Source organism: Perca flavescens, chromosome 20, assembly GCF_004354835.1.
Source record: "Perca flavescens isolate YP-PL-M2 chromosome 20, PFLA_1.0, whole genome shotgun sequence".
Taxonomy (NCBI): domain Eukaryota; kingdom Metazoa; phylum Chordata; class Actinopteri; order Perciformes; family Percidae; genus Perca; species Perca flavescens.
This window is the reverse complement of record NC_041350.1, coordinates 11,970,374-11,995,450: the sequence shown is the minus strand read 5'-3', so window position 1 is coordinate 11,995,450 and position 25,077 is coordinate 11,970,374. Positions and strand designations below refer to the sequence as shown.

General features: G+C 41.1%; 1 protein-coding gene across 2 annotated transcripts; it reads right to left on the bottom strand.

Annotated features, from left to right (window-relative positions):
• Positions 1-566: 566 nt before the first annotated feature.
• On the bottom strand, positions 567-21,790 carry LOC114546567 (filamin-A-interacting protein 1). Of its 2 annotated transcripts, none has more exons than XM_028565414.1 (6): positions 21,477-21,790; positions 12,343-12,642; positions 11,648-11,821; positions 11,262-11,440; positions 2,893-5,692; positions 567-1,186 (listed from the first exon to the last, which is right to left on the bottom strand). In XM_028565414.1, the coding sequence occupies exons 2-6, from the start codon at positions 12,628-12,630 to the stop codon at positions 983-985; spliced, it is 3,645 nt and encodes a 1,214-aa protein (XP_028421215.1). In that variant the 5' UTR covers positions 12,631-12,642; positions 21,477-21,790; the 3' UTR covers positions 567-982. The 2 variants fall into 2 exon arrangements, with proteins under 2 accessions (XP_028421215.1, XP_028421216.1); XM_028565415.1 differs by having other exon boundaries at positions 12,343-12,637.
• Between the last annotated feature and the right edge of the window lie 3,287 nt (positions 21,791-25,077).

Sequence of the window (25,077 nt, the reverse complement as noted above, 5' to 3'; positions counted from 1 at the left end):
CACGTCACCGCAGAAAATGAAGACGCCCCTTTCTCACACTGTTGCTAATGTGCACAAACATCCAATGGTATGGCACAGTTTTAAATATCATTACAATTATTTATATTATGATAACATTGTTTTAATTTAATTTCGTTAATGTTACTTTGCCAATCTTTTGTTTTAATAACTTAATTGTATTTTTTATATAATTTAAGAATGTTGTGGTCTCTTTTTTTGCTTCCATTTAAACATAATAGTTTCACTTTATCGCAAATTATGTGGAATTTGCTAAAGATCATAAATTGAGCTTTTGTTTCAATACATTTGAAATAACAAAGTGAAAGAAACTGGGGCTTACAGTTAACAGTTCCCATGGTCCATGACTGCATTGTCCAATGTAAAGGACCTGTAGGCTCTTCAAAGAGTAATGCTTATTTAATGTTGTAAAGAGTGACTTAGTATAAGTACACACATGAAACAGTCACATGCAATATATCTGGCCTGTTTTGCAAAGTTGATCACAATTCATTCTCTGTCTTTACTGCATTTTCTTATTTGCCTTCATAAATAAGCATGTCACACTACCCTTTGCAATCACATTTATTTAAAATACATTTCAGTAAAAATCCTTTACAGAACAAAATAAACATAATTTACATGAAAACAAGTAATTTGACCTATAATGTGTCCTTATAAAATATTATCAACAAACTCCTTATATGTGAGACATCCACTCAAAGCAAGAATCAGATAGTAGCAACACCGCCTGATATAATATTTAACCCAAATGTCTATCACAATACACACTGTAAATACAGAGAATATGTTTCAATATAAATGGCAGAAATGAATATGAAACATACAAGTACAAAAGACTTTACAAAAATTAGAAATGGCTTGTTTAATTACAAAACAAATGCCTCTGTGCCTTTTCTGTTGTTTAAATCTCTCTGAAGCACCATAGATATGTTTAAGTATTTTGTTGGTACTATTATGTCAATCAAGCTTTTCCTCCATTTTGTAAAGTATGGCTATTCACAGTGGATTTTTTAACTTCTATCCTCATCTGACTCTCAGCTCGTGATTCCAGTTTCACTCCACCCGAGATCCCCAGGGATCCCAGCACAGCCTTCCCTGTCTTCAGGCTCTTGGACATTGGGATGCGGGTCAGTCCTGTGCGAGGTGGCTGGGCATCGTGCCCAGTCTATTGACAATAAGAAGAGAGAGTACAGTTTCTCAGGCAGGAAAATAAAAACAGAGGAGCACTTGAGGGGAACATAAAGAGTAAAGAATGGAAAAGAGGTCAAACCCATTACAGAAAAAAAGGAATTCTGAATTTCTAAACAGTGTAACTGATCGTATGTGCTATATGAACTGAGTGAATGAAAAATGTAAATATTTATTAATTCTTTCACTTCAATCCCAGTGGGTGAGCACTTGTCTAGGCAATATTTCAGTGTGTTGTTAACTGGTGCAAGGCTGTTTTGTGTCAGTCAGAGGGCACTGAGCCCTGTATGGCTGTTTATGAATGTAAACACTGTAACAACTATAAATTACCGCATGACTGTAGCAAAGTGGCAAAATGCCACATCATTAGTTCTGCTGTTCTGAGGCATGCCCATAGGACCATTTCGGTCACGCTATCTAATCCACAAAGAGCATATTATAAGGTCCACTGAAACATCAACAGGGTTACATCATTTTCCATTTTTAGAGATGAAGCTGTTAGTGAACAGATTTTCCCTGTGAAACCTCAAAGGTGTAATATAGAATATGAAACCAAGACTCAATGAACCTTAAAGGTCCAGTGTGTAACGTGTTTAGTTGTTCATTATAAAAATCTGTGTTGCTCATTCAAAAACTTGTCCTGTTTCATGAATATTTACCACCATCATCAATTCCAGGTATTCCTTTTGGCTTGAAATTTTACATTTGCATTTGCATGAACTGGGGTAGACGCTCCATATTCATGAGCCATCTTGAAATACGTTAGCCGGTAAGGGACATACAGGACATACTGCTTCGTCTTTCGTGTTTTCACTGTCACATGATAAACTCACAGGGCCTGCTAATGCTGCTAATGGGTATCGTAGCTTCCCGGCCCCGGCAAGTTTGAAGAAGGAAACATGGAGGACCACACGTATTCAAAATCCAAATTTCAGAAACAGGAGTCTTCTTCTTTGCCCAGAAAAAGGATATTGAAAAGAGCAAGAGACGGCTTTTTTAAGCGTGAAGGCTACTGTAACTGTAATACGTACTTTGAAATGCGTGGCGCGAGAGAGTTGATTGCGATATATGATCTCAACACTAGATGGGAGAAATTCCTACACATTGGACCTTTAAAGAAATAATTTGACATTTTGGGAAAAAAGCGTAATCACTTTCTGCCTGAGAGTTACACAAGAAAACCAATACCTCTAACGTCTGTGTAAGCCTACAACCAGCAGACGCTTAGCTTAGCACAATGACTGGAAACAGTTTGAAACAGCTAGCTTGGCTCTGTCGAAAAGTTACAAAATCCTTTCATCACCTCTAAAGCTAGATATAACATCTTTGCTGCGTGTCATCCCCCATCTCTCTCCCCCTTTCATGTCTATCCACTGTCACTACTTAATAAAGCCCCAAAAAAAAAAAAAAAAAAAAAATATATATATATATATATATACACAAGATGTCCAGAGGTGCCGCAGAGTCAATTGAATGGAATTTTCATCTGTACGACCTTTTTACCAAATCTACTTTTTTACTGGTTTCTTTGTTAGCAAGTACTTCCAATGAACTGTTCGTAGTATACTTATACTAATACTTATGTAAATTGCTATATCAAGAGTAAATTACTGTTGGGCAGTTATCTCAAAGAAACATGTTATTCCATAATTTGGATGAACAGAAACTTTAAGCAAAACTTACCATGCTTTGTCTGGAAGTAGTGGATGTAACAGGGGAAATTGTGATAGTGCTCATCACTTTGCTCTGTGTGGTCCTGGCAGTGGTGGTGGTGATTTGGCGGGGGGAGCGTAAAACTGTCCCAGTTGATAAGGTCATTTCCTTGCTCTCTGTTGCAGCAGGCACCGGCCTGACTACCATCTTTGAGGTCATGCTGTTGCCTAGATGAATATGGATCTTGTTATCATCAGTGGTGGTGATGATGCTAGTGTTGCTGTGACCCTTCCTTATAGGCATTGGGACCATCTGCTTCTCAGGGGTAACCTTATACACAGCTCGGCCCATGGTCATCTCCTGGGGTTCAGGGGAGGCAGATGCTTCAGGCACTATAGCAGTGCTCACTGTCATAATAGAGACAGGGGACAAGGGTCTTCCTGAGGCAGAGGAGGGGGCTCGGCTGCTTTCTGGAGACTTGGCTCTGGATATTGTTGTGATGGTGACTGGAGACTTGGCTCTTTCAGGGCCATGAGGTCCAGTGGTTGACTTTCTTTTGTGGGTTGGAGCAGAGTAGGTGGGAATGATTGTGATTCTGGATTTAGGTTGAGATGGATTGGGGCTGAGGGGAGCTGAGCTAGAGAAAGCATCCTCAGCAGTGGGGCTGCTGATCTCAAGAGTGGCCGTGTTGTTTTGGTGGTCTGGTGTTACGCGGATGTGTAAAGGCTGCCCTTGCTTTTGGGACATGGTCAGTTCAGAAGGCAAATGATCTCCATTAATGTGCATATGCTTCCCCAAGTTGGACTCCTGAAGTGTGTTGTCCTTTTTCCTCATCCAGGGAATCCAGGATTTCTTCACACCCAGGTCGCTGCTAGATGAAGGGCAACGCTCAACACCACTTTTATCTGTTGGCTTTTTCAGGCACTTCTGTCTGAGGTTGTTCATAATGTGATTCTCTTCTTGAACAGACTTCCTGATAAACACAGCTGGGGTATCCTCCTCTGCTGGCCCAGTGGATGATGCCTCTGTCTGTACTCCAGTGGATGTCACAGCAACGTCCACCATCCTCCTCCCATTCAAACTGGGCCTCAGTGCTCGACTATGACGTTTTGCTATCTCCAATTCTTTGGTGAGATGGAAAACTTCAGTGCCCATGTTCTTGGCTCTCTCTTCCTCTTCCAAGAACCTCTGCTGCAGGACAGAGTAATCCACTTGGAGCTGAGAAAGTTGGTCTTCCTTGTGCATCAGTTCATGGATCTTCTCCTTGAGGGCTACGATGTCCGCTTGCAGTTCCCTGGTTTTGGCCTCCTCTCTTTTGCATTGCTGTCGGAGGTCTACTTCCTGGCATTCCTCCTCTCCTTTCTCGATTGCTTTGTTCCGTGCAATCTGGCCCCTCATTTCCTCCACCTGTTGGGAAAGAATGTTGGCTTTGTCTTGTTCGGTCATGAACCTTTTCTCCAACATGTCGTACTGATCCTCTGTCTTGATCAAATCTCCCTCAACTACTTCAAGTTGTTTGAGACGATTTTTCAGGCGTTCAATTTCAAATGTCAGCTCCTTAACTTTGTTGTCTTCTCTTTTGAGGGGGTCAGACATTCTGCCTAGTTCACATTTCACTGAATTATTTACTGATAGCTTTTCTGCTTGTTCGAACCCATCTAACCTCTTTTTCATCTGACTGACCTTAGAACTAAGATCCTTAGTTTTATCAATTTCGTAGGCTAGCTTTGTGCTAAGATCCCCTTTTTCTATGGATAGCGTCTCTACTTTGGTTTCCATCTCTGATTTCAACTTCAATAGCTTTTTGCTTTCCTCTATCAATTTCTCAGTCACCTCCATAACTTTTCCCTGCTCAACTGTGACCATCTTACTCAAATCGTCCTTTTTCTTCTCGTCTGACTTAATTCTTTCCATTAGGGTCTTTCGTTCTTCCATCAAAGCAACAGTCAATGATTTCAGCTTACTCAAGTCATCCTTAAGGCTCAGCTCACATTTTTCTAACTTGAGTTCAGAAGACTCTACCTCTTTCATACGGATCTTGAGAGCTACTACTTCATCTGAGAGCTCTTTGGTGAGGTCCTTCTCTGTCTCTAGAGCAGTGTGTAACTGTGCACACTCAGCCTTGCTTATGCTGAAGGCACCCTCAAGTTTCTCTAACTCTATCATTCTTTTCTGGAGCGTCTCCACTTCCAGCCTGAGGTCTTTGCTCCTACTATCCTCCTCTTGTAGCCTCTTTCTGAGCTCCTTACACTGATTTTCAGTCTTGGTAATCCCCTCATCCTTTCCCTCCATCTCCAGCACCCGCTTCCGTAAGTTTTCCAACTCAGTAATCAAGTTGAAGTTGCCAGACTCCCCTTTGCTGATCTTCTCCCTCAGCTCCTGTAGCTCCTCCTCAGATTTCCTCAGAGCGCTGTTGCTCTCCTCTAGCTCCTCCACTTTATGCGTAAACCCTAAAAGATTGGCATTTAGTTGACGATTGTGGATTTCCTGACTGGCCAGCTTGGCACTCATCTCCTCGTGTTGTTGGGTTAGTTTGGCGGATTTCTCTTTAAATTCAGCCTCCAGGCTCAGCACCCTGTGGCCATCCTCCTGAGCACGTTCCCTGGCTTCACTCAGTGCCTGCTCCCACTGCTGGTGCTGCTGGCTGAGTTCCCGGGCCCGCTGGCTCTGTTGATCCATTTGCTCCAAGTGTTGCTGTCGCTCATTGACTAACATCAGGGCAAAGGACTTCAGCTTAACCAGCTCCTCTTGCACCTTGGCCAGACGTTTAGAGTGCTCGCTCTCCTTTCTCACCTGGTAGGCCTTCTCGTTCTCAAGCAACCTCTTCAGTCTGAAATGTAAAGGGGAAAACAAAGGCAAGGGATTAGTTTGGTGTTTTATTGAAGCAAGTAACTTTGTATCTGTGTTTGCCATCATGGCATGGAAATTTTATCCCAATTAATGTTTTAATGATAGGGAGTGATAATCCCGATTCTTTACAGACATTTACTAGACAATACTGGTTTCAGTGTCAATGTGTTTATTTTGAAATTATAATCTCAAAACACATACCCCCAAGATAGATGGTTTGCTTTGAACATAATTATTTAATTATCACTCATAGAAATCCAGTAACTGACTATTTTACCACACAATATATTAAATTTGGCTGTCCAACACGTGATGTCATTTCTATCTATCAGAGACAAAAAACAGAATTTGATAGAACTGATTATTATATACAGTGTATTGTGCAATAAAAGAAAGATCATACATGCTATACAGAACAAGCAATAAGATCATGAGGGAAAACTAGCAAAGATTAACATTACAACTCCCAAATACTCCTGCTATTTCCATCACTGTCATTATGATATAATCTGCTAGTGAAAGTTTAACTAACAACCCCTCACCAAGTGGTCTTCTTTTCTCTCAGCTTCTTTCTATGCTGCTCATGCCCATTCTCATCTCCGGCTCCAACAAAATACATGCAAAGCAGATTTGAATGCAAAGCTGCATCATCTCCTTTTACACTCCCACAGACATACATTATTCAGCCTGAACATTTTTGCATTGCAAAATAAACCAAATTAATGTAGGCACCAGCACAACAAGGAACATTGTGCATCTATAGCTTAAACAACCTCTAAATGTTCAATAGCCACTATTGTGGATGTAGTCACACCTCAGAACCTTTACAACAAAACCCATTTAAAACTTACCCACTATGGATGCTCGACAATCAGCACATAAATCAATTTTTCCATTATACAAAATCCACTGAGAATACATAAGATGTAGCAGGGGCCTCCTTTTCCATCGATCCTCCACCGTCACATTCCAGGCATCTCATTAGGACAATACTAGGTGATTAAACACTGTGGAGCACCACGGGACCTTTAGTGAGTGATGTCACCTCATCCATATAAGGCAGTCATGTGTATATGAGAGTGTTTGTGCTGCTCTGCTTTAGACACTGTGAAAGGGGGTGGGACCCTTTCCACAGGAGGAGTGTTTTACAAAACTCCCCACTAATTTTCATACTCTCAGAAAACATGGCATGTTTGAGGAAAATCAACTACCGTATACACTTTCTTTCAGAAAGTTTACAAAGGTATTACAAGTAATGAAAACATATTATTATTATCATTATTATTATTATTATCAGTTCAAGTTTGGTGCAAAATAAATTATATTTCCAAACTGCACAGGATATTGCCTCTGCGGACTGGAAGCTATAGTCTCACTTGTACAGGAGACAGGAGAGAACTGTAGTTCCACTCTTGGGGAAACTGGACTTGAACTGGGTTCCTTGCAAAGTCTACATGTGATGAGGAAAGCAGATATGGCTAAGTTGGATGTCTCCCTTGAGGTGAAGAAGATCTGGGAGGATATGTAACCATGACAGTGGGTTTGCCCTGACTTTTCCATGGAGCCGTATATACAGGTATGTTATAACAAACCAGCTTTCACAACCCCACATCTCTGCGAATGAATGAAGTTTAAAACTTTAAATGTTAACTGTCAGTTTGCAAGTGACAGTAAACATCTACATTGATTCAGATTACCAGAAGCCTCCATTGCCAAATGGGATCAGTTGGTTTGGCTACTGTACAAAGGAGTCATCCAGATCTCAGAGTGCAGCTCTTAAAATTCATGCTTTAACAGTCAGATGTCACTGATACCCTAGAAATTGGCACTCTAAAATTACTTTCATGCAAAGGTCGAAGTCATGATGTCAGTGGCATTTGACTCCAGTGGTCAGTGGCTCTGTTTCTAAGGAAGAAATAACTATGGACAAATTGGCTGTGTACAGTATATCCAGTCCTGCAAATGCATTGCAGGTTTAAGAAAGTTGTTTAAATGATGGTTTCAACTTCTAAGGCAACTGAAATGTGCGTGTAAGTAAAACACACGTTTCTTAAGCAAATACACAGGTGCAATCCATAAGCCAACATCCACGAGAGACTTTTTTTTTTCATCATGGAACAACATCTCATCCCATGTTTCCTGGGGAATTTGCTCAGAGGCAATGCAGCCCCTCTATGTTTGGAGGCCAAGACTGAAGCAGACATGAACTGCCAGAAACCTGTCAAAACACTGTGTTGTACAGTAATGACCTCTCTAGACACATAAAAGCATTAAGCAAGAGAGTCTGTGATAGCATACAGTACATAAGACTGATGTGGTGTTAAAAGAGAGAAATCAGAAGCAAAGTGGACATTGAACTATTTAAAGACGACCACAATAAGTCTACACATACTGTGTGTACACGATATGCTGACAGATGGTGGAATAATGTGAAGCTTTTATGGTAAGGCTTTAAAATGACAATCATTTTAGTTTTCAATTTCAGGTCTGCATTTACCTTTTTGTGTGCGTGACTTTACATGTGAGCATTTTTCTTCATTAATCATTGCACATACTGCCATGCCACTTAAATATTTTCACTTCTTGACATATAAATTGCTCTGTTGTCTAAGACGGTGTTAATGGCTGATGGCTACCAGCAGAAACTGCTTCTCCTGTGCCCATCCTCTGCATTCCTGCCGATGTTTGGCACAAGACCTTTGACTTTTCTCTCTTCACTTTCACCCAGATGGTGGAAGGAGATCATATTGATAAAGACGAGGTGATGACATGCTTCCATCTCACCTGACAGAGTGAATGTCAAAACAGATACCAGACATGGCAGATATTTTTGTAGAAAGTAATGCTTTTGTGTGTTTTTGAATCTGTTTTTACACAGTATGTGCTTGTCTGTGTTTTGGCATCAGCTCATCCATGAATCCGAAGTCAGTTCTGTGTCCTTCTACGGCAACAGATGAAGAATTTGGGCTCTGCAGGTGCTGACAGATCAAGACATAGCAGAGCTCATCCTCTTCACTTTCTCTGTGAGGTGACAGAGGCCGACCTGTGCAAGAGCCAAGGAACCTGCTGGAAACTACCTGGCATAAGAAGGAGGTCACTGCATGCAAACCAGGGATCAAGTGAAAGTTAAGTGGTAGTTCACTTGTGATTTGTGTTACATGCTTCAAACTAAAGCCATAAAATGCTTCTCTTTATTAGCCATTCTAGCAGCTTTGCTCTAAGGACGGCAATGCCAGTCGGTCGATCGGTCCACCACTTTGATCCAGAGTGAATGCGGCTGGATTGCCATGACATTTTCTAAAGACGTTCATGGTCACCAGAACCATTCTACCTGCTTAGCATCAGCACATTAGCATTGTCATTGTAAGCATGTTAGCAGAGAAGCTATCAAGGCTGTAGACTATTCTATTCACTATATTAAAGGCCCACCTGTACTGTCATATCTACTTTTGTTAAAGTGGTAAAATGCACCAATTTGCCTGCGCATCAAAATGAAAACCAAAAACTTGACTTTCATCTCCTGGTTTTATCTCTACTCTATGTCTGTGCTTATTTGTGCATATATTTAGCTTCAGGTTAAATATGTTTTAGAGTTAATTTCAGTCAAATGTCAGTCAACAGACAGTATGTAATCAGCCTTACAAAACCCAAATTGTGTAATTTGCACAAATAATATAAATTCCTTAACCAATTTGGTTTAAATCATAAAACACCCAGCTTCATGCTAGATAACTTAATTTAGACATGTTGATTTACAACTCAGAACAAATTCTTCATTGAAATGTTTTAAATCATGACTACCCTTTTCCCCTGTCTCATGAAACCAGCCAAAGGTTGCTGCTCATTTCCCAGCCCTCTCTTTGGCGTGTGATGGCAGCTCAGCTGTCATGACTGTGATTTAACCTCCATGGTCCATTTCCTGTGTCCTGCAGTAAAAGCTCAAAGAAGAGAGGTAGTCAGTGCTTTCACCGTTTGAAGTTTTGACAGTTCATGAAATACAGCATAGAAGTGGTCTCTCTAGTCTGCGTTACATGCACTACATTACAGATGCTCTCTCTCGTACTCTGTCTCCCTCACACATCTTGCCTGTTGGCAAACTACTAATAACATGCATAGCAACACCACATATTAACTTACAGTAATGAATGCATCCCCATCTCTCAGGGTTATTGTGTGAGAATGGACTGGGATGTATTATGGGAATTTTAACAAAATACATTCCCCAACGCAACAGCCAATCAAACTCTTTCATCTGTAAATACTTTAATTAGTAGGGCCTCCTCCCTTACAGTACACATTCAGTGCCAGTTACACACTCACAAACACACTTGTTTGATCTCTGTGAGGCCCTCCACACACACAAGTGATGTAACCATCCCCTCTGATGTTGGAAAGTGTGTACGTCTCTCTCTCTCTCTCTCTCTCTCTCTCTCTCTCTCTCCTCCCACCAACCTCTCACCCCTTGTCTCCTCTTGACCAACAAGCCAGGTCGCAACCTCTGATGACTTCATTTCACAGATGATGTCATGGGACATTCACTCCTGTTGAAACCCTTTATTCCTTCACTTGTTCTTCCTCCTGTTCCTCAACCCAGTGGCCTCATCTCCTCCCCGCTCTACCCCTGACCTCCTTCTTTCCCACAGCAACGAGTCTGACCTCTTCCCCACTTCACTTCCCCCCTCTCTTCCACAAACACCATCCCACTCCCTGTAAAACAAGGTATGTGAGGTTATCACTTTAGCAACCAGCTCCCCCCTCTCCTCGCCTTATCCCTCTCGCGTTATTCACTTAACTGATGAGGCCATCTTTCACACATTCTCCAATGTTGATGCATTCCTTCGCCGCTCTTTCTCCCTAGATTCTCTCACCACGTAAACTTTATATGTTCCACACTGGTTTTATAAGCCATGTTTGCTCTTATGTTTTCTCTCTCTCACCACTCTTATCCTCCCCCACTGCTTACACCTGTTTCTCTTTCACCATAACTCCATCCACTTCTTTCACCAGTCTATTTAGCCAGGGAATTGCATTCATATGCAATACTATTTGTTACTGACATCAAATATTGCCTCATAGTACCACTTATACTGTTAATAAAATCAATGTTATCATCTTCCCATGACATATAATTACAGTTCATGATGAAAATGTATGTCAGTATTAAAAAAATAAACTGCTATTTCTATGTATGATAATGTATATTGAACTGTGTTACACAAATGCTCCTGACATAAATATGTATTTGATTGTGTGCACATGCCTATATTTTGGTTAAGGGTTAAAGCTCTCTTTTCTTGCTTCAGATTTTCATCTCTCTCACGGAGAGAGACATTTGTTTGTGTTCTTCCAACTTTGAAAATAATATAATTGAAATAATGTGCCGATAGAAAGCAGCATAAAAGTCGTTTGGAAGCTGTAACTTTACATATTTACTTTTCAGTAATCAGACATGACTTTATACATCCACAGAAATGTAGTTGATTAGTAAGTTTGTCCTGATGCGTTAATGGTGTGGCAATTCCATGGCCCCTCATTACTCTCCTGCTCACCTTTCTCTCTCCTGCTCCAGAAGGTTGGTGAAGTCATCGCTCTTGTTCATGTAGTCTGCGTGTTTGCGTTTCTCTGTGTCCAGCTCGTGGACAGTGCGTCTGTGGCACTTTTCAGCTAGCAGCAACTGACCCAGCATCCTCCGATACGTCTCCTTGTGCTTCTCCTGCAGACGCTCCAGCTGAGCAAAGAGCAAAACACACAATCTAATACACACAGGGAAACACACAAACACATGCAAGGACCAAGGACGACACATTCAAACTTAATTTTATTTGTATTGTAACATGCCAATAATCTACTGCAAGGTGTTCAGGAATGTCACATTGAACTGCTGATCACTGACATTTTTATACAGCTGATTTTCGACATGTATCTGCTAACTGACCTCAACCATAGGCTTCTGGTAGACACTGTGGTCGTCCGGCTTGCTGCCAGTGATGAAGCCGTCCCTCTGCAGGGCCGTGAGAGCCGAACCAGGGGATGTAGATCCATAACGTGATTCAAGGTCCTCTGGGACAGTCTGTTTGGACTTTAGCATGCAGATAACATCTTCTCTGGCCTGAAATCACATACAAATATAAAGATATACAAATGAGACGACATATTTTAACTTGTGGAGGAAGAGTGTGTGCTCGCTCCATTCGGACACCTGTTTAAAGAGACACAAATGTTTTTGTCCCAGCCATGCAAATGTGAGAAATGATGCGTTAAAAATGGTGTCAAACGTGTTATGAATGTGGCATTATGCCCAAAGGTCTCTGACTACAGTACATCCCATTCTAGGATGTTTAAACCCATGTAGCATTTGTTTCATGAATTCCAGATTTCTCCAAAATGGTCACTTGTTAAAACACATGACACATTTGCCATTTTTCGCTGGCATGTTTAACTACCATTTTCATCCACAAGATAGAGCTATTGTGCATAAAATTGCAGTCAATCTCAATCCAATGAAGGCATGTGCACTTTTCATTCAAACTGACCTTGTGTTCATCCACAGAGCCTTCACAGGTATGTTTTCTTTACCTCATTATTGCACATATACATATTACAGCAGGTCAAAGAGATCACCCAACCCACCTGAACCTCTCCTTCCATTATCCCCAGCAGTTTCAACAGATCCTCTTTGGACAGATCCATGATGTTTCCTCTTTGTTCTCCAGCCTCAGGGGAGTCAAATAATATCTTCTTTTTTTCAGAGATCACCTCAACCTCCAAATTATCCTTATCCTCCTTCTGCTGAACTTTGGACTTTAGGCTCTTCATGGGCAGACCCACTTCCTGTTCTTGGCTGATGTCATGATCACCCTGTGGAACACCACGCACCCCATTGGCCGGGCTCTCCACCCCGCTGCTTTTGGTCCTCATCTTCTACCTGCACTAAGAACAGAAGAAATTATTAAATTTTTTTTAGAGCAAATAGTACAATTCCTGTGTCGTTGTTTTTTTGGCACAATATTTCTTGTTATTTCTTGACATTCCACGTCCCCAGAGCCAGCTTCTGCTGCCTGGGTCTGGCCCGACGAGGCCCCTGACCTTCACTGCCACCCATCTCAACTGGCATGGGAAAAACTAAATGTATCAGGAGAGATAGTTTTAGGGTGACTTTGTAGCCCCTATCTGTTCAGACAAACAGTGCTCACATTATGTTCCAGACTTTGTGATTGTCACTTAGTTAGAATCAGAATCTACATGTAGGAATGAAATAAACTCCCTTTCAGCATTTTGTGAGAAACTTAAACAAAAATATGACAAAAATATTAAGAATCCTGCTTAAATGTAAATTTGCCATTAAACTTTTTATCCCATTTTAAGCCATTTTAGTTTCACTTCACAAACACAAACACAGTTAAACATACATAGGATTACAAGTGGATGATGTTGCCCTACAGTATGTAACATTCCTAATCTGGAATAAATATCCACAATTAACCCGCACTGTGTGCCTGTGTGTGTGTGTGTTTGTGTGTGTGTGTTGTATGTCGGTGAGTGCATTCCTAACACGTCCCGTTCTCTCACAAGGCTTGTGTATCTCATGCTGAGTGTTGATGGTCTGGAAGCACATTTGTGGCACTCCTGGGTGCCTTAACCTTCTCTGCTGACATTACAAGTCTGAGTCAAACATTTTATCCAGATCCTGAAAATAAATCTGTTGATGACAGACTCTAAATTTAATTTTACAACATTTATCATTATAAAAACACAAGTCACGCTGAGGTGGCCTGTAGCATGCTTGATTACTTAAACATACAGTGAGCTACGAGAATAACGGTACAGAGTTGTTTGCTCGTACAATGCACTTTCAGTGGCTTTGCAAACTTGCTTGTCTGTTGTACCCCTACAGCCTTGTCAGGAGCGATAGTTGTTATCCAAATATGTTCCCTTGAAATTAATTTTAAGTTGATGCTAACTATTGCAACTGTTTATGTCTTATATTTAGTTAACTATTTTATCAATTTACCATTATGTTTAGCTAACTGTTTCAACTGTTTGTAAATTACCTTTAGCTACTATCATTCAACTGTTTATCCATTACTTTTAGCTAGCTATTTTAACAACTTGTTCAGTACTTTAAGCTAATTCAACTATTTTGTTAATCCATTACTTTTAGCAAACTTATAGCTAGCTTATGATAACTGTCAGCTACTGGTTATTGTGACAATTAATACGGAAGATCACACCCATTGTGTAATCATATTTATGTTTTTTTATTTTCCTCCTTTACACAAATGTGTGGATACATTTTTAAAAGATTTTTTTTCAAATTAGCTGAACAAGTGTTTGGGAATCACTGCAATAAATGGTCAAAGATGCACTGTAGGTCATTAAGATAGAGGTGAGTTTGCCTTGTGAATGTGTTTAAGTGTTTGTGTGTATGCATGCATCTGTGTGTTTAAGCTCTCTCACAACAGCCTTGAGACATTGAGCAAGTGCACTCTGTATGATTGATTTCAGATATGACATCAACAGTGCTTTTTAATTACAAACAGAAAACGCCCCTGGCCCCCAAAATCCCCACCGTAGAACTCTGGTGATGTCATAGCACCCTGACCTCTGAATCATGCATTGAGACATTCCAAGCAAGCACGCCAAAATATCATTTTCTCTTAAGCACAGGATTGGATGCATGCAATAGCATACCAAACACATCAACTGTGCATGCACACTGTATATACATGGTACAATACATGTACACACACACACGCTCAATGGTGTTTTAAGCCCCCAACGTCTCCTTCAAGGAAGTGCTGCCACAGTTGACTTCAAGGCACCTAACCCTAACCATAACCATAACCATAACCATAACCATAACCATAACCATTGCTTAATCCTAGTGCCTTCCAGGCAGCGCTGCCTGGAAGGAGACGTTGGGAGCTTAAAACTCCAATAAACCACACACACACACACACACACACACACACACACACACACAGATAAAACATCAATGAGCATTTTAATCAGTATTACTAGATTAAAACAAAGTGATAAAAGTGAATATGCTCTTGTAGAAGAGGAATTAAACTATTCTATATGCAATTTCGCAAGCTTTGAAAGCGAGTCTATCAACAGTTTCGGTTCACATCAGGAAAAATGTTCTTCTGTAATAGTGGTCAGCGAAGTTAAGACTGCAGAGAATTCTAATGATGCTTAAAACCAATCTCTTCTGTTTCCAGGAAAAAGAGCCAAGCACATGAGAGAGAAGCGTGCAAGATAACAGTGAATGCATCTCTCAGTTCAAACCAACACATTAAGAACATTCCTTATCTTAGTTCTAGGAGTTCAGTGAGTGCACATTGGCTTCAATCAGAGCTGTTTCTTAACTGGAGATTAATTGCAGTGCCTTCGTTCCTTTCCATAACTATAAGCTTCAGCTGTGGGCTCACTATCATTGAGTCAAATGTCATGGCACAGCAGCGTCCATGAGCGCTCACAGGGTTCATCTCAACATTCAAGCAGTGCCAGAGAGTTATGACCAAAGAAACATGTGCAGTACTGTAAATTAGTCGGGCAGAGTTCCTATGTGCTGGCAACAAAACGGTTGACACTAAGTTAGGCACTCAAAGGTGTCTTCTTAATTTCTGGGCTGATGCCATGTCAATTCAGCGAAGGTACTGTAACAGCTCGTCTCATTTTGTGGTGTCACACCAGTTCAACAGAGCAAGCAGGAGAGTGAGTCTGTGCGTAGTTATAGCTGAGAGAGCTAAATGACTGCAAGAAGGTAAATAAATAACAATAAATAAATAGCAATTCAATAAATATAAAGGAACTCACCATCTAAATCTATTAAACTAAACAATATCAGTGTATTTAAGGCCAGTGAAGAGTAGTGAAGAGGATTCCCAAACAAATCTTATTGACTCCTTCCAACTACCCACATCATCCGCACAAATATAGTTTTTGATTTATTGCAGAGGGAACACGTTTCTCTTAATGTTGGGCTTCATGGTGGTGCTTCAACTATATTAACCTCCAAGACATGTAGGAGCTTACTTTAATCTGCCTTCATCTTTTTTCTACATTATTGAGCAGACATGGAGCGACATTAGCATTCATTTGGAGTCCTGTTAATGTCCAGAAAATAGAAAATATCTGCCATTTCAAGATTAATTGATTAATCAAAAAAGATACACTGATAAATATTTGTTACTTGTAAGTGTCTTTTGTGATACTTAAGTGGTACAAAAGATAGGGGGATGCTAATTATATATATGCAATATAGGTTGAATTTAAACATTGCGTTTGTTCATGTGCACATATTCCAGTAACAAAGCTGTAAAATACTTGCAAGAACATTAGCATTAGCAAGATTAGCAGAAATGCAAATTGTTCACATGATGGGGTTTGGTAGCCCTTTTCCAAGCCCTACAACAGCTAACACCTACATATGTTATGTTATTGCTCTCTTTACATAGCCTGACAAGCCAGACCCACATCAAGATGTAGGGTAAAAGAACTCAATGATACAAGAGCTCAATCCGAGGGGGGATAAGCGGTTGTCTTTCAAATTTCCTCTGACAACTAGGCAGCTACAACCAGGTAGAGCAACAAAGAAGGAAGAGAAGCTAGTTGATGACAAGACTTTGTTTGACTACTGTTTGTCATCAAAGCCTTTTCATGACATGTCTTCTGTCTTACATATGTCTTTCCTTTTAGATCCACCTTGACCAGCCACTGCAGTCTTGATTGTTGAATTTTTCTCAAAGAAAAGTTTAAATCCAAGTCTTCCAGTGGACCGCTGTTCCCAGCAGCAGCAGCCATAAGCCAGTTGTCGACTGAAAAATAAGGAGAGATGTGATTGGCCTGACCAAAATTTGGTTTTTCCAGCTCGCAAGCCAACGGAGAGTGCCTAGATTGACCCTGGCTGCAAAATAAATTTGCTGCCACAAGGGTGCGTCTAGATTTCTAGGCTAGTCTTTACACACTTTCATTTTTTAATACTGGCAAACATTATGCTCGTCTGTGATATTCACATAAAGAGTAAAAGTGAGGAAGGTGAGAAGTCAGGTCTTAAAGCAACACCAAAGCACTTTTCCTCTTCTGTCCCCCTACAGGTTGGAAGCTGAATTGTGTCCATTATATCTCATTTGAACTACAGATCGGCTACCTGATCTGGCAAACTTGCATAGTGCGGTTATAGAGGGCTGCAAAGCGAATGCAGAAGTGCCGTTCACCCTGTTACGAGTTGATGAACCACTGAAACAATTTTGGAAACATTATTTTAAGGTACAAAAGAATCTTTGGTGTTGCTTTAAAAGTCTGAAAGTAGCCAGATTACTTTGTCAGAGATGAGGGATTAGGACAGCAGCTGCTGCAAATAATGCAACATGACGAAAAATGACTTCAGAGAGTTTGATCTATCACACCCCAAACCCAATGTGACTAAATAAGGAGAGGGAAATGTTATTTGCATGCAAGCAATTGGCAACTTGTTCTGTCAGAGGACACTGATGAAATGCAGTACGCTCGAGAAGCTCTTCTGTCCTGACAAGAAAAACACACCAGCCCGCCAAGATATCGGAATTTCAATCAAAACTGTAGCTGTGGATGAGATTCAAATCTTCGAGTCAATCCATCTGATATTGAAAGTGTTGCAAGCACCTATTTCCCATGCAAGGGTACAAAGCTGCAGTCTGGTCCAGTATTTTGATGGACAGCGCATTCCAGCCTAGACAGCCAGTGACCTCTGGGGTCAGATTTTACATAACACCCATGTTCGTGGTAAATGAAGACGCTTTAGGCAGAGAAGGATGACAAGCTTTATCTGCTCAGATAGCAACAGACATGTACACATTCCCTTAAGATTCTTCAAACTTTTCAGGAGTATTTTTCCATTGACACTAAATTGAACTGTCAAAGAGAGCTCATGGACAAAACTCAAATATTCACAGCTCATTTTAGTGTAATGATGGCATTTATTAATACCTCATAGCGACAATAACTCTAACGTTGGTACGCCATCCTGGAGCAAAATGTCAGCATAGGTGGTGGGTTTCGTCTTGTAGTATTCTCTAGATGTCACATTAACCTGATCCTCTCACTGGAGTCTAGCTTCAGCAGTTAAGGTTTCACTAATGAGCGAACTGAGAAGAATGTAGGTACATCTCCTCATATAATTTCTCACAGTAATGGCTTACTTGCTCAGCACAGTTTAGTTCCTGAATCAGTCACTTATAAAATATGACATGTATGATAGTTGTGCTGGTGGCAGTTTGTTAAATATTCACTTTGATTTACTTTTATGAACTCATATGATAGCAATCTAAAGTTAAAACATGCTCTAATTTGGGCCATGCATTATGCAATGTGTGTGGGAGACTTTGATGCATATTGTATACAGTCACACAACATGCCAACCCCACTGTTCTGAAGCGACATACTGTCACCAAGCACACAGTATGGATGGGTGCAGCTGCTGGAATACATGACTCACCTCCATCTGCCATAATTAGTTTAATATACATGATTGGAAAAATGAACACATACATTATTTCTATGAGTTAATTTCCATAGCAACAGCATTTATTAAGTCTATTGAGAGTGTCTGGAAACAGAAACCAACTTATCAAGCACCAGATTCTTCTACACCAATGGCATGAGTGGATATCAGCTTTACGGCATGGAGATCAAGAATCAGATCAAGTTCTGGCTGTTCTATGAATAGAAACAGCAAGACAACATATGCATGAAGCAGTCTCAGATATGGTACAATGTCATGGGGTCGGCCATATGTCTGAGGTCTCGTCTAAATGCCTACTAGATCAGAATTCCACGGATTGACTTTTCTGTCTTGGTTAGTGGTCCCAGAACTAATTGGTTTTTCTACCTTCCAGTTTTTAGGGTCCTTTTATAGAAGAAAGAAATATTGTTGATTGAACAATTCAAGGACCCTGGAACTGGTGTGCCTAAATGAAATGAAGTCGTTATCAATTTATTTTAATAATAACCCCTTTGCTTTTCCTGCTTTGTCAAGCAAAAGCAGCTCTACCTTACACTTGACAACTTAAAACTTCACTGCATGGTTCAGTCTCACAGCTCATATTAACCCATTTATAGCATCAGGCAGCTGTTTTTAGCCATGCCTGTGGAATGGCTTCATTGATGGCACTGTTGGTCTGTCAGTCGATTGATAAACCACTTTAATCTGGACTATCACAACAACTATTGGATACTTATTCTGCACCCTAGAGGCCAGGAGATTCACATATCACACTCTGGAGTGCTAACCACAACATTCCAAATCTTCACCACCACTACCCATTTAAGTTTTGTAAGTGAGCATTTGTATTGTTTGTGTTGGTATTGTGACTCTGCTATTTTGTCTGTTGTTGACCTTTTTCATAGAGAAAAAAAGCAGTTATCATAAAAACAATGGAATGCATTGTTACAGGTGAGACAAAAGTAGAGATTAAAATGGCATTGGGTTGAAGAACTCTGTCTCACAAACAGATTTGTGAAATTACAGTGTGGTATTTGGTCTTCAGCACTCAGGGTCAATCAACCACACACACCCTCCTGCATCAGTGACATCACTGGCCAGATGAAATCTTTGGGTGGCTGTCATCCTCACACACCAGTTCAGAGAGACATAATGATGTCACTTCCCCTCAAAAAATGAAGACGAAAAGCATGTGATGGGTAGGAATGGTGGGAATATCTTTCCATTCTGTGGAATTTCAAATGTCTCTTACATCAGTGCAATGTATGCTTTCTGTAAAATAAAAATATGAAACTGAAACATTCGTAATATATGTGAACTTCATGATTGACCTTACTAGTTCTAATATTGCTACATGTCAATAACCAATTAACAACGAATCTACTGTTAATAGCAAGTATACTATGCCGTCTTACATATCAAATGATCTTCAGAAGATCTTGGGTTGCTGTGGCATTTAAGGACTTATTTTTAAACCAAGGGAACATGAGTTATATGTACCACTGTTCTGTGAAATATCCAAATGTGTCTAAACTGCATTTTTGGAATTCAAGACGCCCTTATATGACTGGAGCAGTGCATGTGTCAGTGACAGCAGCTGTTGTTGAGGCCCACCAGACGTAATGGGGAAGACACAGACTACTGGCAGCAATGTTATATATTATATTGTGTTTATGTTTATGCACATAGACATTATGTGCAGATAAAAAGGGCCTTCCTTCTCACAATCTCATCCACAAGCTAACACTACACCTCACAAGTTAAATACAGTATTAACAACCTGTCACTAGAGTTCACTCAAGTGACATAGAGCTATAGCAATGCCATGAGGTAAGCCAGTGACACATTTAGTGCATCTCAAATCAATGCTGCTTTGGCAAACACCCAAGCTTGGCCGGCTTGGTTTTAGTTCATACAAGCACCATATTATTGATTTACAGTAAGACTGATTCATTTACAAGATGGGAACGATAACTGCCCAGTCAACATTCACAAATCTGTTTTTCTCCCGAGGGGCCATTGGCTAATTGAGCTCCACAGACTTTGTAGGGCATGTGCTGAGCTAGAGAGGATGAGCTTAGATAAAGCTGGAACAAGCGCAAAAATGTTAATGAGTAATATCTGGCCACTAGTTCTCTTTGTCTGGTGTCAGTGGTGATAGCACTGAGTGCACAGAGGCCACATCAGCTGGAAAGGGTGGGAGGCAGCAGGGGGAGAGAGGAAGGGTGAGGTTGCACAGAGGCCCTGGACCCTGACAGCAGCATTAGCCACACCTGCATTAGATTCCCTCACTGAAAGTGAGATACATTTGATATTTTCCTTTTTAGTTTACTGAGGCAAGGTGATGTGCACCTAGACAAATGGACTAGCAAGAGCCATGTGTCTCTTCCAAAAGGGCAATGACTTCATGCAGTTGAAATGAAATTCATTTTGGCGTCATTACAATCCATAAATATTCAGGATGAAAGATGTCATCCTGTTGCAGCTCGTGAAGGCTCCCTTTGCAATGTTAAGCAGCGGTGCGGGTGTTTGTACTTTGGTGTATGTCCAGTAGGTGCAATAGTGAGGTGTTGGGGTTGGCAACCGTGGGAGAAGTTGAGGTAAAAGGTTGCACATGTGTATTTCTATATGAGTGCAGTGTATCATTTACAAACATGAACAGACAAAGATGAATTGCTTCTCTTTCTCCCACATTCTTAATATCTCAATATCATCCCCTGTTGTCTGGTGAACTTGTGGGCTTCTCGTCCTACATGCAAAGCACAAAAGCCTTGACACTAAATGGTCCTATTCATACAGCAATATAAGATGTAATTCATTGAGAAATGTTTGATTCATGAATCTCTCTCTTTTCTGTATGCGTTGTCACAATGCCAAATCTTTATTGCCATTAACAGCTACAAGAGTAGTGCCTTGTCTTTTCATGGGCGAGTAATTAATGTAACATGTTGAAATCCATATTATTTGAAAGTATAAAACATGAGCTGAATTAAGTAGGTGCTTCATGGAAGAGTTGTTTCATTCATACAGTGCAGAACAGTTTGTTAAAACTGTTCTGCTTTAACAACCTGTTCTGCACTGCCAAGCCAAGTGGATTTCTATCAATCAGTATTCTTTATTAGCTTCATAAATTGATGACATCTAAGCAGCAGCACATGTAGACGTTTCCTATATTTCAGTCTGAAAGCAGAACAGCTGATAAGCTCTACTTTGCCACACAAGGGCAGGTAGATTAAGAATGCCTTAATTAGGAGAAACCCAGAAGAAGCTGACTTACCTGCTGTTGTGTTGTATCCAGGTTTGAGCAATCAGTAGTCACACCAAAGGTAATCCTAGAGGAAAGGCACTAAAGCAGTGACGTATCCACTAATTATCCTCTGGCCTGTGTGGCCCGCTTGTAGTGTCCACTTTTGCTGGCTACTGAGTTGTGCCAAGAGCCATCACAAGCTCTGCTCTCTCTCTCTCTCTCTCTCTCTCTCTCTCTCTCTCTCTCTCTCTCTCTCTCTCTCTCTCTCTCTCCTTTCAGTTCTTTAGATCAGAGAGGGAATGGTAGAGAGCAATAACAGAGCACTGTAACGTCCCTCTCCCGCTCTCTCACCCTCCCTCCCTCTTTCACTCCCACAGCCTATCCAGATCTGTGTTGCATAGCGGTTTAAAACACACCTCTCAATTTCTTTCCCTCCTATCCTTTCGAGTCAGTGGAAGATTGTGTGAGAATAAAAGGCAGAAGGGGGGGGAGGGGAGGGGGGGTGAGGGAGTTAGGCAGGCACTATTCTACTCCCTCTGAGTGGTTGAAGAGGTCAGTGCCCAGTGAAAAGAAAGGCAGAGGTGTGATGATGTCCTTTGTCACAGGGCCAGATCTTTTCACTCAGCGACATCCTTCATTGTCTTGCTCTACTCTTTTTGAGTCACCAAGGCTAAAAGTATAGTTCTATATTTAACGTGCACTGTTAGCAGCTGAGGCTAGCTGAATGCTAGATGTTTTGGCTGGCCAGTTAGAGAGTTAACTCTTCCCGCTGACTCTTGGAGACAGCTGAACTATGCCATTTTCTCATGCTGGGAAAGTCCGGTGACAGCAGCCACCCAAGCCCTAACAGTGGTCCAAGAAACCACCAATTGCTGACTTAGGAGGGCTGAGTGATGCCAAACTCTCCAGGACTTTGGCAGCTAGACTGTCGTTTTGGCCCTGCTTGCAGAAAACAAGGCCAGCAAGCTAAATCTGAGGTACAGTAATTGTCCTCTGCATCAGTGGGAATAGTTAACTTTGCTGCCAGTGTATTGGGTTAGACATGTGCACAGAAGCAGTAGAAAGTAAACACACCTAAATTTGGTTCAGCTACTTTTTTATTTCTGGAATAGCGTTGACCCACCTTTCGAGGTCAACAGTTTCAGTTTCCTGAGTGGAGATGATCTTAAAGGAGAACTCCGGCCAATGTTTACGTTTATCTTGATCGCTATAAATATGCGAGTACTGTCAATAGAAAAAGCAGCTAGCCTTCTCTAACACTATTACTGTACAAGGCACAGACATAATTTGGCCTGTTTCCATGTAGTTACATATTCACTGATATGGTCATAACCACTACAGTGCTCAATTACTTATTTTTGGGTTAGGGGGTAATAAACAAAAAATGTTCACAGAGGGCATGACCTGTCCTCTGGAGGACATCTACCAGACCACCGGGGACTCGGTGGATTGTTGTTGGCCGCGGCAGGTGACGAAGGTGGGGGGAAAGCAGAAGTGAGGATGCCGGTCGAGCCTGCTAGCCCGGCTAAGGGAACTACCACACAGATCGCCACTGCCAAGACTACTACTCACCAACGCCAGATCGATCGCACACAAAATGGATGAGCTACAAATACACCCGGAACTGCTGCGTGATGATTATCACCGAAGCCTGGCTGAACACACTCATCCGGGACGGCAGCTAGCAGCTAGCAGGGCGAGCTAGCTACCGGCATGATGTCTGAGTTGAAAACGCATCTTGTTGTCACATAAGGGCCCTGTTCATGTTGCACAGACATTTTAATTGCATTTTGTGTCTGTTAAAAGGCACAAAGGCACGCTTTAGAATATGCCCCCACAACTGCCATTTTAGCTAACTGGGAGCTCTGGGCATTAGCTGCAGCAACTCCAGTTTGATAGGACCAATTCTGGTCGGGGCTTTTTTTTTTTATATCCACAGTACCTGCATATTTATAGAGTTCTCTTTAATGCAAGCAGTGAAGTGAAATAACTTCGTCACCATGAGATATAGAGTATCTAACTAAAATGGCAGGAGTCTCTGTCTGTCTCTGTCTATCTATCTGTCTGTCTGTCTGTCTGTCTGTTTGTCTGTATGTATATAATAGTGCATTATGTACACACTGTGTAGTGTATTGAGAGAGGACCCTTTACCGTTACACCACCGAAACAGCATGCTGGGTATAGCTCGCTCTCCGTTGCTCAATACATTTCATTCAAGAACAGATTAAGACTGGAGAAACCAGAGATGTTACATTGTAGCAAACTAAAACATTTCGAGAAATAGCCTGGTACCAAATAGCTAGCTTTTAGCAAATGACGGGTACACTCTAGCATTTGTAGGGAACGTAACTATGTCATGGCAGGTGTATTTCTTAGGAATACTGGAGGCCAAGCAATCAACCTGGTTTGGACAGGCCTGTTTTGAACGGGCACTGGGCATTAGTATTCACAATATCATAAATGATATACTATAGTTTGCTCGTCTGCCAAAGGTGAGTTCTACTGGGCAATTCTTTGCAGCAATGCTATTGGTTGTTGGTGTTTCCTGATGATTTTATTTTTTGGCCACAATGATAGGGTGGAAGAAAAAAATGTACTTGTGTACTGTGTTATCTGATTACTGGTTAATGTTTATCTTGTTTGTAGCTCATGATAATCACTGGCTGTTTATCAGTTACCTCTACATTGTTGGGTAGTTGGAGAGTTTTTGTGTTACCGTCTTTAATCCTGACCATTGTCATGTATAAAGAATGAGGGGTCAAGGGAGTGACCCACAGCCTGTATTTTTCTTTTCCTTCTAGTGAAAGTCTTGTCTAGTCACCAGAGGGAAAACGGAACATAACGACACTTTTATCTCTAGGTGGAAACCAAAGCAAACAAAAGCCACGGCAGCTAACCAACAGATTAACTCACAAAGGAATTGTGTCAGATGGACGCAGACAAATTCACTCCCTCTTTGTTAGTTCTTAAGTTGCAATGCAGATCTAACCCAGCCGTTTTGTTCGCATGTAGCCATTGCTGGATTATATGGGTGTGGGGCTTGTTCAATAAAATAAAAACGCACTCCAGCAGACACCAGCATAGACAAATAAATGGACCAAAGTACTGGTTGTTAACTCCTTAGATTCCTTTACTCTCCCAAGCACCACTGGGATACCTGGAGATACAAGGTCACCTGAGAGTTCGCCAGCTCTGTAGCAGCATCAAAGACATTTTTTACCTTTTTTGTTGTCCTGTAAGGGACACTCAAAAGGGAATCAGAGCAAAGAACAACTCAAAAAACAAAGCACATTTGTTTGACAGACGCCTTCCTCCCCACATATGAAGTCATCCCCCTACATGTGGTATCAAAGAGGAAGATCTATCCAAACTGAGGTCATGAGAAGTGTATTTTGATTGAATGCCATACTTCCCACACCCAAAATGAAGTCATGTGGTAGGATCACGTAAGGAAAAGGTTTGTTATGATTTCAATCTGTATATATAATGCCCACAGGACGGTGGTCCTGTCTGGGCCCATTGGGGCTGCGGTTGTTATGAATCGTAGTAGAAATGTGTGCTGGTTGAAGGAGCTGCCATACCCACACTTATATGATGTGATTAGAATGAATAGCCTTCTGATTTAATTAAT

Bases quoted from the DNA above. Each gene is read 5' to 3' on its own strand.
- LOC114546567 (XM_028565414.1), bottom strand. From the start codon at position 12,630: ATGAGGACCAAAAGCAGCGGGGTGGAGAGCCCGGCCAATGGGGTGCGT. The intron at 11,441-11,647 runs GTCAGTTAGCAG...CTCTTTGCTCAG, and splicing joins ACCAGAAGCCTATGGTTGAG to CTGGAGCGTCTGCAGGAGAA. The intron at 5,693-11,261 runs GTGAGCAGGAGA...TTTACATTTCAG, and splicing joins CTGGAGCAGGAGAGAGAAAG to ACTGAAGAGGTTGCTTGAGA.